A 14,662-nucleotide genomic window follows, 5' to 3' on the forward strand; every position below is an offset into this window, starting at 1 on the left:
AAGAAACATTTTTCGATGTTTAGGGGAGACGGGGGCTGGTTCTAACAAATTTTGAATTAAGCGTAATATTTTCTAAACTACTTTAGCAAGAAACATGGTTTTTTGGTAAATGATGCAAAATTTAATGAGCTTTACGTAAAGTACAACAAAATGTATATAATAATTACCATATCTGAGAAAAAACGAGTTTTGGCAAACAAGTCACTTGTTAGATCTTACCCCCGTTTTGGGGTTGGTTTTAACACCGCTGGGGAAAGTTTTAACAGCGGGGGTAAGAAATAACATGTAGTTGGGAATGGGATTTTGGTTGAGATAAACAACAAAATAATATTCAATGTTTATTAGAAACACTAATAAAATTAAATGCGGTTCCTTACCGTTCATAAAATAAACAGAAAATTCAAATTATATAGTTAAACTGACTCACTTAATCAGCATTACTCAAATCAGAGAACAAAAAATAATGTTTGATCATCAAATGATCATTAAAAATCCAAATAAAATGAAATTCGGCTCCTTGCCGTTAAAACATGTGTAATAAACTTGAAACTTACTAAATCTATCTTTATCAAATAAAATAACAAAACATTACTCATGTAATAAAATCAACATAGGTACAACTTTGGTTATAACAGTGAAACTTTCTAATCAGTCTTACTCAACCTACTCATTAGTCAGTCTTCAAACCAGTGATAAAAATTAGTCATCGTAATCGGAATCTGAGTTGCAGTTTGTGCAAACATAAGCAACTGCATCGCCTTTTATGCAAGTTATATGCGACCATTGTTTACAGGATATACATTCAACCCAGTCCACACCAGATATATCTTCAGAATATGATGAGCCACAGCCTAAGCAAATGGTTTCATCCTCATCATCGTCGTCTTCTGAACTCTCTTGTAATACTTTCTTTTTCACTCTATCCCTAGGCTGTTTACTGGACTTCTTCTCTTTTTTTTCCACTTTACGTTTCTTAACTCTTTGCTTTTCCTTATTGACTTTTACTTTCGCAGTAGATTTCTTTTTGTTATTCTTTAGCTTAGCTTCTTCTTCTAAAGCACTCTTTTCCGGAGTGTCGGTTAAGATTGCACATTTTCGCTTGCGACCTCGATTAGACTTAGAGCGGGGGGCCGCTTTTGGCAATGGCCGAACAGCTTCGGGACTAAAGAATGTTGGTGAATCTCTTGGACGAGACGTCACTGCAGTACAGTACAGGAAGAACAATATTACCTACGTTTAAATTTTTTCAACTGTTAAAACCTGCCCCGTGTGCGAGGCAAATATTAACGCGTTAGAACCTACCCCGTGCATTTTGTTAAAACCAACCCTACGACCCCATTTTGCACAAAGTTATAGTTTTTCTTTTACCGGTTATATTCTCGATTAAAACTTTAACATTAATGAAAAATACAATAAATACAGATTTATGCAATACCAAAGCCAATTTTTTAGGATACATATTTAAAAAGTAATGCAAAAAATTAAACACGTTAAAAAGTTCATTTACCTGTGAAATTGGAGGCGTCTGACACAACCTGCTCCCGTGACGCTCGGCCGGCAACTGACAGGTCGAGACACGTTCGCGCGTATTCGTAAGCACAAAGTGCGTTGGAACTAAGATGGTAAGTCGAATAGGTTCCATGTAATTACGCTGTTAGTATTTACCCCTGTTAAAACCAGCCCCAGGGTCCACTCGATTGTCGTTGAGTAGGTTAGGTGAGATTGAGTCAAAAATGAGTGGGTCTATTCGACCGTCAACCACAACCCGCAGAGATTTATTGTGGCTCACACTTATTGACACTAGAACAAATGAACTCAGCTTTTTAACGAAGCAGATTAGTTTATATATTGAATAATCTTCCAAGTCAGATGGTAAGAGTGCGGCTCTGCCAAACTCTGACAACCTGATTTGGTGCACAGCGGGGCAGGTACATAGTATGTGCTCTGCTATTTCATCATTTTCCAAACAGAGGCGACAGATACTGTCTTCCGACAGACCGAGTCTCTGCATATGATGATTCAGATGACAGTGACCTGTGAGAAGGTCTGTTACACATCGCAGTTCATCCCTACTGCAGTTCAGCAATTGTTTGGTTCCAAGCTTCGAAGGATGAATGAATGTCTTGGAGTGAGCCAATCCTGTAAGATTTTGCCAGAAGCCTATAAATGTTCCTGCCATCCAGGTGTTGAATGTTTGTTTAGTAAAGCCAAAAGTGATGCCAATGGAAGGTTCGGGTCAACAGACAAGATGCAATTTGTTAAGTCTTCGTATTGTGGAAAGTTGTTTTTAGCAATTTGCTACGTTACGTTCCTCGCCGCTTCCAACGGCGCTTGACTGTTCCAGAATATTTTTATGGAATTGTATATGAGGTTAGCTTCTACCAATATCTCCACACCAAATTCAATAGCATAGATTCCTACTTGAAATACAGTCGCAGGTTAATATCTCTGTCCTAGGTCTGCGACTGAAAACACATGCACCAGAACCTGAAGGTGTCTTTGATCCATCTGTGGACTAACAACTATCTGCTGTTAATATTTCCTTCTTCCGGAACAGTACTCGGAAACAGTACTGTATAAGGCAGTTGGAGGCATAAAGTCAGAGGGCGTTGGGTAACAAACATTGTCTTATTATTTAAATTTTCTGTGATAGGGGTTCAACTGATCATGAATATAGTATAACACGTTTAGCATTCAAACGTTTCCTAAGGGTTTTGATTTGCCCTGAGAAAAGTAACCAAGTCTGAAATGTAATTTACTTTTCACGTAATGAAAGATGAATACTGAGAAAACACAACAAACTTTTCCAAAATTTTTGGTTATATAATCCAGATGTTGATAAAAACTTCGTCATTCAAGTATTTGGATCTTCAGACAGTTTCAATACCGCATGAGGAGTAATCTCTTCTCGGCTGAGAAGACAATTCCCAATTTCATTTAACACGTGTCCTTCAACCAAAGGAAACAAATTTTCCACAGAGTTTTGAAAATATTGTCAATGATAAAGCAGTTACATTTTTAAGATCCTGTATACAGAAAATACGTGAAAAACAATTTCAGTGATCTTTCTGCAAACCCAAATTTCAATATACTCTTTTAATGCGATTGGTATATCGGTAGCTACCCAGTTTTTCATTCTTTAGAACAATACAATGGATAGTTTACGTTCAATGAATAATATTCTAAATATTTTTTAACATGAAGTGTAGGGGCGGAGTTTATTTTTATAAACAAAATCTTCATTTGAAATACGAATGTTTAAACAATTTCAATTCGAAATTTCTCATCTTCATCTTCAGGGTGAACACCGCATCTAATATGGGACATTGTTTCTATTGTGGTAGTTACGTGTGTGTATTTTTAGATATAATATAACCTGTCCAAAAATATATCGGCGTTTGAAACACATCGTGAATAATTAATTATACTTTCGTTTGTTGGTTTTCCAGACACCTCTTCCACTATAGTTCACTAACAATGAATTCTTGATGAAATGATGAAGTAGCTGACAGATTGGTGGTATCAATTGAAAATATTTGTTTCGAACAGCATATTGTCCCTTATTTATATTCCGTTGAGATTAAAAACTAATTATGAATAAACTAGTCTCACTTGATAAGTATAATTTGGCGTTGAATGGATCTATCGAAAACACTCTTCCTAGTCCAGTAAATTTAGACCTGAAAACAGTAATGAAATAACGAAAATTGCGACAGAGCTAAATTTTGATGTGAAGACCTTTATTTTACCATAAAATATAAAAATTTGAATGTCCCAATCTGTCCCATGAGCGCTTTCACGTGCTATTTAATATGCACACATTTCCACACCACCTGTGAGGTAGTGTACTCGGCGCGTTTTTTTTAACGTGGTTTTTACGGTAGGCCTATTCCACGAATCGTTATTTCGTAATTTTTAGCCACAATATGTCAAACACACAAGTGTCTCGAACGATCGCTGCTGCAGCTTTCAAAATTTTCCTCCGTTTTTCTTTTTCATCTAAGTTTTTATCATTAAACCAGGCTTGACTTAAAATGTCTTGGTAATTGTCTAAAAAACAAATAAATGTTAATTTCCCGGGTTTCTCTGTAATAATAATTCTACTACCATATTTTAACTTCAATCGTAGTTTTAGAATTCGGTTATCTAAAGCTACATTTTCACAAAAATTCTTTAATTCAACTAACGTAAATTGGCTGTCGTTACTATTTTCCAAAAATTCATAAATTTCCTCCATCGCAGAGTTTACAGCGTCACTTTGTGGACGCCCAACTTTTGAAGCGCTCATGGGACAGATTGGGACTTTGAAATTTTTATTTTTTATGGTGAAATAAATATCTTCACCAAAATTTAGCTCTGTCGCAATTTACGTTAATTCAATATTGTATAATGACCGGACTATTCCACACAGAACAAAAATACTCTCTACGCGCGGTTCGTGGTTAACTGAGTAACTAACTTGGTCTTGGTCGTCTCCTGATGATGCTCACTTAGTTAGCGAAACGCGTTAGCGATGCTTACTTGGGAGACAATATTTTTGTTCTGGTAAGGAAAAAAGTTTTCAACAGATTCCGAATACTCTGTCGAACATAACTGGACTTATTTCAAATTCATAAATGCCCCGGATATAATGAGAGCACATCTCTTCGTTGAATAAATAAATAAATGTTCTGTAACATTATATCACAAAAACTGATCTGATGTATTATCTAATGTACTATATAAGTCTCGAATATTTGAGAGATTATTCGAAACTCACATCGAAAATATGCACTGTGGATGAACGAATAGTAGGTAATATCAACAATGGATACTTTATAAACAAATTATGAAATCAGTTGATCAACATCAGAATCTTACATTATTAAAATAAGAATAGCAATTTTGATGGGAATGAAAATTTCAGTAATTGTTCCTTTTCGTTGCAGGTTCCATAGCAATAGCAATTTTGGGTATTGCAGGAATATTGATAGGAACAGCCATCAATATTGTTGATCCATATGATATCATTTTCAGATGGGTAAGTATTCCTGTGAATTTAATGATATCCGTACTTATATATCGATATTTGTGCTCACAGATTTCTCTGTAATTATCAATACATCTAGAAAGACAATCTTCTTATAATATGAACGTTCAAATTATCTTTCGATGTCATGTAGCGATCATTTCTTTGAAGAATATAAATTTTAAATGCATGCATTGTGACTTTCCTAATCCCTAATTATAATCTTTAGAAATTTTATTTTCACCGGAAATCAAATCCTAAAACTCTCAAATATCATTATCCAGCTTTGGCTTCTATTGATTTAATTCTATTGCAAATCTCATATAACTAACATTTATGCCTTCTCCTACGACAAAATTTTTAAGAATAGCTGAAACCTAGTAAAAGTAAAATTATATAGATAATATTTTATATTTGAAAAATAGTTGGTGAGTTGAAATGAAAATGTTTGTGTTAAAACCTTAAGAAAACATCGCGAGGTATAGTTTTTGAAATTCTTCTAATAATACTGATATTTTCGTCATTTTAGAAGTTTCAAATACCTTCAAAAGATGGAACAAAACTATTCAAACGAAGTTCTTATGAATTTGTTTATTATTTTTGGACACTGTGATAAAACTATTAGCAAAATTTGGAGAAAGTTCAACTGAAGGTATCCGAATCTACCGCAAATAAACCTCAAGAAATGTGTGCGAGTTTGAAACAATTTCAATATTTTTGTGTGAATTTGAAAAAAAAAACAAGAAAAAACTTGAAAGTGGAAATATTGATATGAATAGTTATGAAAGAGTGAAGCAATCATGTGCAATATTTCAAAATATGTTCGAATCGCTGATCGTTTACTTCCAAGTACTTCAAAATGTGGGGGTTGACTGCTTTCATCGTGACAGATCTGATTCCATTGGGATTCAAATCTTCATGGGTGATCCATTCTAAGAATTCATCTCTCGAAAGCACGGATGTTTTTTTTAAATTTTTATTCAAACATTCCCCACAGATAAAAATCTATTGGATTGGGAGCGCCTGAGCGCCTGATCCGCCGATCGTCAAAAAGCCTGTCCAGTTCTGCGCTCCTTCTCTTGTACAATGTGTAAGAGCTTTGTCCAGTTGGTACCAACATTTTCGATATTCTTTCTAGTGGTAGATTATCGACGAAGCTTTCTTCAGTATTCTCCAAAATATTCAGTTATCTTCTGGATGTTGCTGATTCCTCGTATATCGCTTACCTCGATTTGTTGTCCATTAACATGAAGAAGACATTGAATATTTTTTTTGGCTTGTGGCGTGAAGATTTTCACTGGGCCAATAATGAGAATTTTTTCTAATGAAAATTCCTTCTTTCGAAAATTTCGATTCATCAGTCCAAATAATTTTATTATAAAAAAATGGATCCTCTTGAATGCGTATCAATGCATAATCGTGCATGTTATGTTTTCACAAGATTCTTTGGACTGATGAATATTTCACATCCAAATCTTCTTCAGCTCTTTTTATCGATGACACAGGAAGTGCGTGAAAATATTCTAATGCATTAATTTGGTTGTCTTCAGATTTTTTGGGTCGAGGCAAGCTCCTTGATCCTTTTAAAGTTAATCCAAATGAATTGAAATTGTTCTGAATGTGTATAAATTTCTTGAGGTTCATTAGCGATAGATTAGGATACTTTTTGATGAACTCTCTACATGTTCTGCTGATAATTTTATCACACTGTCCAAAAATAATAAACAAATTCATAAGAACTCGTTTTGAAGGTATCTGAAACTTCTGCTGTGTCAAAAATCACACAGCGGGAGTATGTCACAACGTTACTGTCAAATAGTAACCATGGCCTGCTTACAAAATACCGAATGGGAATATAAATAAATGCTCTTGAGTCCGAAAATTGACTAGTTAGGTATACGCATGTTATACAAAGAAAGAAAGCAAATTTCAATAACTTTCTAAATTTCTAATAATACACAGGGTATTCTATTTGAAATAATCAACTGTCAGTCAATTTTTCAAGCAAACGAAAAAACTGTATTCCTATACCGCTCTGTATTGAAGTAATGGGGATTACGCTGAAGTTTGGGAAACCTACAAGTATCACCTAACTCCAAACCGAATTCGGGACCAAAGTATTCTTTTCAACTCAAAGATATCAGCATTTTTAGAAGTCATGATTTCCGAAGAAAAAATTGAAATAAATTCATATTTCGCAAAAGTAACACATAGGTATGGGGAAATATCAAGAAAAGTTGTCGGGTAATTGTTGTAGATTTCAAAAATAATATTATTTATAGGGGGTTCCATTTGAAAAATCAAAGTTGCTACTACTACTACTATGTGGTAACACCACATTGTCGAAAATATTTCAGTTGGGTAGAGAATATTCGAATATGCTCTTCATTGAATTTTCAAAGTGACTCGATGTCTGGTTCACCAGAAACGTCTAATATGCCATCCACCGTGAATCAGCCTGTATATTTATTTCCCCTGGCATGAAGTGTTCACTACAGAATCGATTCGAAACCAGAACTCAAAAACAAAGCATTCGTGGTTCAACACTAGATGTTGCTGTTTAGAACAGCCATAGGTCTAATCAGCGATGATATACTAAACCACAAATTAATTACTGTACTCAACTCTCTTCAGAAGAAAAGCCTGAGTGGTAAAAGGCGATGACGCTATCTGTTGGATCCTCATATACCAAAGAGAGACGAGGCTCCACTAGTCGGCATGTTGGGATGCCCAGATCACCACCGAAAGAGATTCGCCTCTGCTTTCTTCTCAGCTTTCACGCAAGGCAACTAGTTCCTACTCAGGCTTGTCTTAAAAAGACATTTGAGTATAGTTTGTCAAATCTAGGAAGAGACTTGAGAATTCTCCTCTCTGTCTTGCTCTCATAGTCGTCTAACAAATGCACATCTAGTGGGCGGGACCATAACGATCCCGCCGTTATGTGGTGTCATGCAGTAAAAACTGCAGAGAAAGACAGAGGACGAATCTCGTCTTGGTTGACTTCGCAACTGACCGTCTTGGGAAACCCCATTTATATTTGATATTAGTGGATTGAGCCTTCCTAAGGGGAGATGTCAACAGTTCAAGGAGTTATATTTTATGTATTTTCACAAATCAGATGAAACTTGTTCATAAATATTTCGAAATTACAAATGATAAGGAAGCACTAAAATTTTTCAGAACAGAAGTTTCCATTCAACTATTATAATCTGTTAAAATCTGTTTTTCTATTAACCAGCTGTCGCCCCCTACGAATGACAACCCTCAGAAGTCGAAGTGGAAAACACCTTTGACAACTACAAAACTTCCAACGTATTAAGTCTTTCGGACAATAGCATGTCAGTTAGATGAATTGTCCAACAAGATCATCAGACCCAGCTGGAATAACTCACTATACAACTCTTCTTCACCCCCACATACAAGAACAATAATTGTCAGCTTGTTTTTTTTTTGCTTTGAAATCCCATTTTCAGAAATGGATAGTTTTTTGAGAGACATTTTAGACAATATTTAGATACACAAGATGGCATGGAAATATAAAGTGAGGTTATCATCAAGTTATCATAGTGTGATTCAAAAAATAACAATTGAAAAATACCCTACTCGCTTCATGACGTTCCAGTTTTGGGGTGATGATGAAAATTAGAAGGATTTTTAGCATTCTCTTCCACGGAAGTCTACAGTGTTTGAAACCACAAAAGTCTATGGTGCTCATGGTTAAGATTTATAAAAAAAAACAAATTTTTCATTTTGAGCTTTGTTTCTACTGAAAGCTACTAGAAGGTTCAACAAAAAATTATATTGATGAGATTGACCGGATATTACTGTTACCGTTAGAATTCAAATCAAACAATAATTTATATATATAGTTTATGACCACTTAAAAAGTACGAAGCGGTACTATTACGAGTTGATCGTGACCAAAAAATTTATTCAATAATTGAATGAAGTCTATAATTTTATTCAAACATCATTCAATTTTTTGACCAGATGAGGTTTTGTACCCATTTTTGACAACCCACACATAAAAATCAAATCAATTCCATGAATTTATTTAAAACTCTGATTAAATTACTTTCTGATTTATGGAAATCATAAACGTTATTATATTATAAGTTAAACCTTTCCAATTTAAATCGTCTTGCATTCAGACAAACTAATAAATAAAGTAATAAATCGGAAATGAACTGCCAAAAAATCTTCACAGCTCATTTTGTGAATCAGAGATTATTTTTGATCACCTTGTCTTTTGAGAGCCGACTTTAAATTTAATTTTCCGACAATTCCCACATGGACCCTCAAATATTTGGACGTTTTCGTTATGTAGACACTTGAAGATAACTAAGATACATCAGAATATACTAGAATTCCTCCATTTCGCAGCCTCACAACTTTGATTTTTCTCAATCAATCAATCAAAGTATTTTGAATCTATGTATAATACTTGTTCAGGAATTTTACATTTTTTTTTCGTGATTCAACAGGTTTGCAACACTATAACTTTCAACTCGAATGTTTCTCTAATACATGCAATTAAATTTTCTGTTGGAATATCAGATATAAGATAGATCAATTATATGTTGAAAAAAACTCCATTTGATGAAAAAATAGTTGAAAAAGTAAAATGGTTAGAAGAGTAGCACGTCATGAAATTGACATTTCCGGATCTGCTAGCTATGGTCTATGAGTTATGTGGCCTGTTCAAATAAAATTTTAGTTTGATTAGCAGAAAATTAGACTCTCTAAACTGAATTTAATCTAAAGAAAACACTGTCCCCACACGAGAACAAAAACACTGTCACTCGACGGGCGTGTCGTTAACCAAGTTAGCATAATTAGGCGATGATTAGGACTGTCTGATTCATAAAGATTGAGTGTCTACATCTATACGTAAGTCTGTTTATGAAAAACAACCAGTTGCCTATATGCTTGGTTATCAAATGCCTAACACAAATTACACTTCATAATGACATTGTAACACTGAGCAGTTTATTGTTCTTTTGATGAAAATCCGTTACGTGAGATTTTCACTGCAAGTGTAACTTGAATACGTTATAAACTGCTTGGTGTCACAATATCATAATAAAGTATTTCATCAGTTCGGACTTCCATTGTCTAATATAATATAAATTAATTTGATAACCCTGAAAAAAATCAAAAAGATTAACGGAAAATAACAATTTTATTAAACAAAAAAAAAACTAAAATTACAAAGAAATAACATACAACAACAACCAAAAAAATAAAAATTTAAATTTTTTGTTTAATAAAATTGTTATTTTCGGATAATCTTTTTGATTTTTTTTTTAGGATTATCAAATCAATTTATATTATATTACACAATGGAAGTCCGAACTGATGAAATACACCACGAAACATTGTCAACCACCTTCAAACAATCATATTAAAGTGTTACTTGTGTTAGGAACTTGACAACCTTGTACACCAGGTGTCCCACATTTTATGTGACAGGCAATATCTGGTTTGTTGAAGGAGATACACAAAAATGTTTCATACAAAAGTTTTAGGAGTTCATGAGAGCTATATTTTGATATAATTTTTAAATATTCAGGGTGTTTGGTGTAGGTGCTACAGACCAAAATTCCATTTTTTTAAATAGAACGCCCTGTATATCATTACATATTCAGATGCTACGTTGAATTTTGATATCACTTCATGTTTGGTTTTTGAAATTCGGTTACGGCGTTGTTGAGTTATTGCTTAAAATGTAAAGTCTTGAGAACGACTATTATTTTTTTAAATATCTCATACAATTATTCTCTCTGCATCAGATCACATGAAAATTAGTCAAAATTTTGGGTGTTCGAAGTAATGGTTTCAATTTTGAGTTGTGGAATTCAGTCAGGAATCATTTTGAATATGAAACAATTGCGAAATTGAAAGAGGTGTATTCGAAAACAAATCTTTAATTAATAACAATGTAAATAATATAACTTGATAAATCATTTCATAAGAATGGTAGGTACCTAGAAATAAGTCACAAAAATTGTTCAAAGTGATGCCCATTAGATATTATACAGGCTTCGAAACGTCGAATCATTTCTCTCGTACAAGTCGCTCTTATAATATCAGGCGTAATATCACTGCACGCTAGTCGAATTTTCATTTTCAGATCATCCACATTCAAAGGGGGAGTAGTGAAAACAATATCTTTTAAATAACCCCATAGGAAAAAATCAAGCGGTGATAAATCTGGGGAACGAGCCGGCCACCGAATTGGACCCTTATTACCAATCCATCTATTTGGGTACGTTCTATCCAGATATTCAGTAACAACCTGTGAATTGTGAGGAGGAGCACCATCTTGTTGCCACCAAATTCCTTGTCGTTCTGCTATGGGAATATCTTCCATCAACTGGATCAAATCATTTTCTAGAAAATGTAAATATCGCAATCCATTGAGATTTTTATTGAAAAAGTAAGGTCCTATGATGCGGCCATTGAACAATCCACACCATACATTAATACCCCAAGTAGTTTGAAAATTACTTTCGCGGACCCAGTGGGAATTTTCTTGAGACCAATAGTGACTGTTATATCGATTCACAACTCCATTATTTTGGAATCGCGATTCATCGCTCCACAAAATTTGACTGAATATGTTAGGACTTTCATGTAATATTACCTGAATACAAGCAATGAATTCAAGTCGTCGTTCAAAGTCCGTGGGTTTCAAACCTTGTACCAACTGAATTTTGAATGGGTGGTATTTATTTTCTTTCAGAATTCTCTGTACATTAGATTTACTCACACTCATGTGGATGAATAATAATATAAGCCGTATCATGACGATGCTTTATAGTAGAAGGAAATGACCCAGTTCGCAATTTTTCTACAACTCTCGAAAAAGTCATTCGTGACGGAATGGGTCTGTCTGGAAAACGTTCTTGGTATAGACGTTGTGCTTGACGGCAGTTTTTCTGACATTCCCCAAAAATTAATAACATATCAATGCAATCACTTGGAATAAACGCGAAAGGCATACTGGAGTTTTCGCACAAAGAACACAGTTACTGTTTTGCAAAGAATCACTGAATCGAACTGACAAGTAGATACAATTCAACAACATTTGTTACTATGGCATCAACAAGCATAAGCTACTTGATGAAATTGTGCAATATAAAGCAATTCACCCTCAAGTTAGTCACATTCTCAAGAATTTCAATATTATATTCAACTGATATCGATATCGTATCGTAGAGGTGAGAATAATGGTTTGTATTCAGTAGTAGTCTAGTTCAATTTAATAAAAAATATAGACTGGATTCGTGTACGAGTAAATAAGTTTTTTTGAAACTTTATATTTAAGGAAAAGTGCAATAATTCAACAACACCGTAACCGAATTTCAAAAACCAAATATGAAATGATATCAGAATTTAACGTAGCATCTGAATATGTAATGATATACAGGGCGTTCTATTTTAAAAAATGGAATTTTGGTCTGTAGCACCTACACCAAACACCCTGTATATTTAAAAATTATATCAAAATATAGCTCTTATGAACTCCTAAAACTTTTGTATGAAACATTTTTGTGTATCTCCTTCAACAAACCAGATATTGCCTGTCACATAAAATGTGGGACACCTGGTATAGGAAATTGACTGTGACAATTGTTCATTCCGGCTTGCCTGGCTAGTGATTTTTTTTAATGTTTTTCTGTCGAGATGATCAAGTTTTTATAGATAGACTTATGTATAGATGTAGAAACTGAGTATTTATCCATCAGACAGTCTCAAACTCGTCATTCCGTTCGGATTCCAGGTCATCGGTTGCAGATACACTTCTCCATCGGCAGCAGGAGGTTACATATCTTAATGAATGAAGTGATTTCGAGTTGGGGTGGAAGTAACCAGGTTCAGTTCAAATCCACAAAAACCCAGACATCGGTTTTCTTCGGAAAGATAAATATCTCCGAACCGGATATAATAATGTCAGGACAGACAACTCCTCTTTCTGCTTCGATAATTTTGTTGGGGGTGAAAATGGACACCAATATGTCTTGGCACAATCATGTCGCTGAAATTGCAAAGGCTGCTTCTCAAAGGTTTGAAACACTGTTCCAAACCAGAAAACTGATCACACCACAGCAACTTTCGATGCTTTATAAAGCTCAGATCAGATATTCTTTGAAGTGATGTTCTCATGTATGGAGTTTCACCTTTAAGCATACATTGAAGCTGCTGGATTCCATCTAGAAAAGAGCTATTCGCCTGATTGGAGACGCGAACATCGCTCGCAACCTTGATAGTCTGGAACATTGAAGGAAGATTGGAGATTTCGTCTCCCTTCTATATATACTTTCACGGAAAGTTTTCAAGTGACTTGGCACTCTTGATTCCACCAAGAGCGGTAGATAATGTAACGAATCTGAAGTCGTCCCTGACCAATATGCCAGCCAGCGGACAAACACATGACATCACCGCAAAATGAATGCAGTCGGCAACCGCTGGTAAAACTCTAGTCGAGTATCGAACCGACTACAGATTTCGAGAAAGAACCGTTACACTATTTAAGCCCGGCTTCTCGACCCAAGAGGGCAGTTCAGTTGAGAAAGTGAATCGAGCGGTTAAACAAGGAATTCAAATAGTAGAGATGAATTAAGAGTTAGTTGCTAAGAGTTGTAAATGAATTAGTTTGTGATTAGTGAAATAGTGTCGGAAATAAATCTGTTTAAGACAGTTAATTCTTTAATTTGTTACAATATAAAAAATACGCGTCGAACAGTGGCAGCTCATCATTTTGAGGTTCAGTTCAGTATACCTCGAACTTCACTGTTTAAGAACTCTCTCATTTGGAGAATTGCGTTTATGTGGAACGTTTTTCCAAATTGATTCAATCTCCAGCGATTCAAATCCAATGTGAATCGTGACTTTCGCATAGGCACCGCTCTTAGAACGACTTAAGGATGTTTCTGTAGTGCTTGTGTTTTGTCCTTAAAAAAATCATCGCCTATGATGTTAGCTTGGTTAACGAAACGCGCATCGAGTGACACTGTTTTTGTTCTCGTGTGGGAACAGTGTTTTCTTCAGATTCAAATTACATCAGAGATTCTATTTCTACCTATCAAACTGAAATTTTATCTGAACAGGACACATAATACATAGACTCTAGCTAGAAGATCCGTAAATGTCAAGTTTATGACGTGCTATTCTTCAAAACATTTCACTTTCTCAACTATTTTTTCATCAAATGAAGGTTCTTTAACAAATAATCGATCAATCTCACATCTGATATCCAAAAAATTTAATTTTATGTATTAGAGAAACATTTGATTGGTAAGTTATAATGTTTTGAAACTGCAAACCTGTTAAATGACAAAAAAAATATGTAAAATCCCTAAACATGTATTATACATATATTCAAAATACTTTGATTATATCTCAACGACCTAATTTGAATAATAAACAACTTCACATGGCATATTATCAAATATAATTTTTGTGTTTTTTCATTTAATCTAAATATTTATTGTTTTATAATTATTTAAAAAACAGAAATTGCGAACATCAAATGCATATTAGCCAATATTTTCATTCGACTCAATTATCTTTGAAGATGAAGCCGTTGCCAATAAAACCTGACAAAAAAGTTTCATTAGTTCGGACTTCCATTGTCTGCTATGATATATA

General features: G+C 34.4%; 1 protein-coding gene across 3 annotated transcripts in view; it reads left to right on the forward strand.

Annotated features, from left to right (window-relative positions):
* LOC111502320 (scavenger receptor class B member 1) overlaps positions 1-14,662 on the forward strand; it is a 277,624-nt gene that overhangs the window by 196,598 nt on the left and 66,364 nt on the right. For all 3 annotated transcript variants that reach the window (XM_074183718.1, XM_023156386.2, XM_023156385.2), the window contains one exon: positions 4,929-5,020. In XM_074183718.1, the coding sequence (XP_074039819.1) occupies positions 4,929-5,020 (92 nt within the window). The remainder of the gene's footprint in view (positions 1-4,928; positions 5,021-14,662) is intronic.

The sequence above is a fragment of the Leptinotarsa decemlineata genome, unplaced genomic scaffold (genome assembly GCF_025532065.1).
Source record: "Leptinotarsa decemlineata unplaced genomic scaffold, Ldec_3_MD MMD2_tig00026340_RagTag_RagTag, whole genome shotgun sequence".
NCBI lineage: Eukaryota > Metazoa > Arthropoda > Insecta > Coleoptera > Chrysomelidae > Leptinotarsa > Leptinotarsa decemlineata.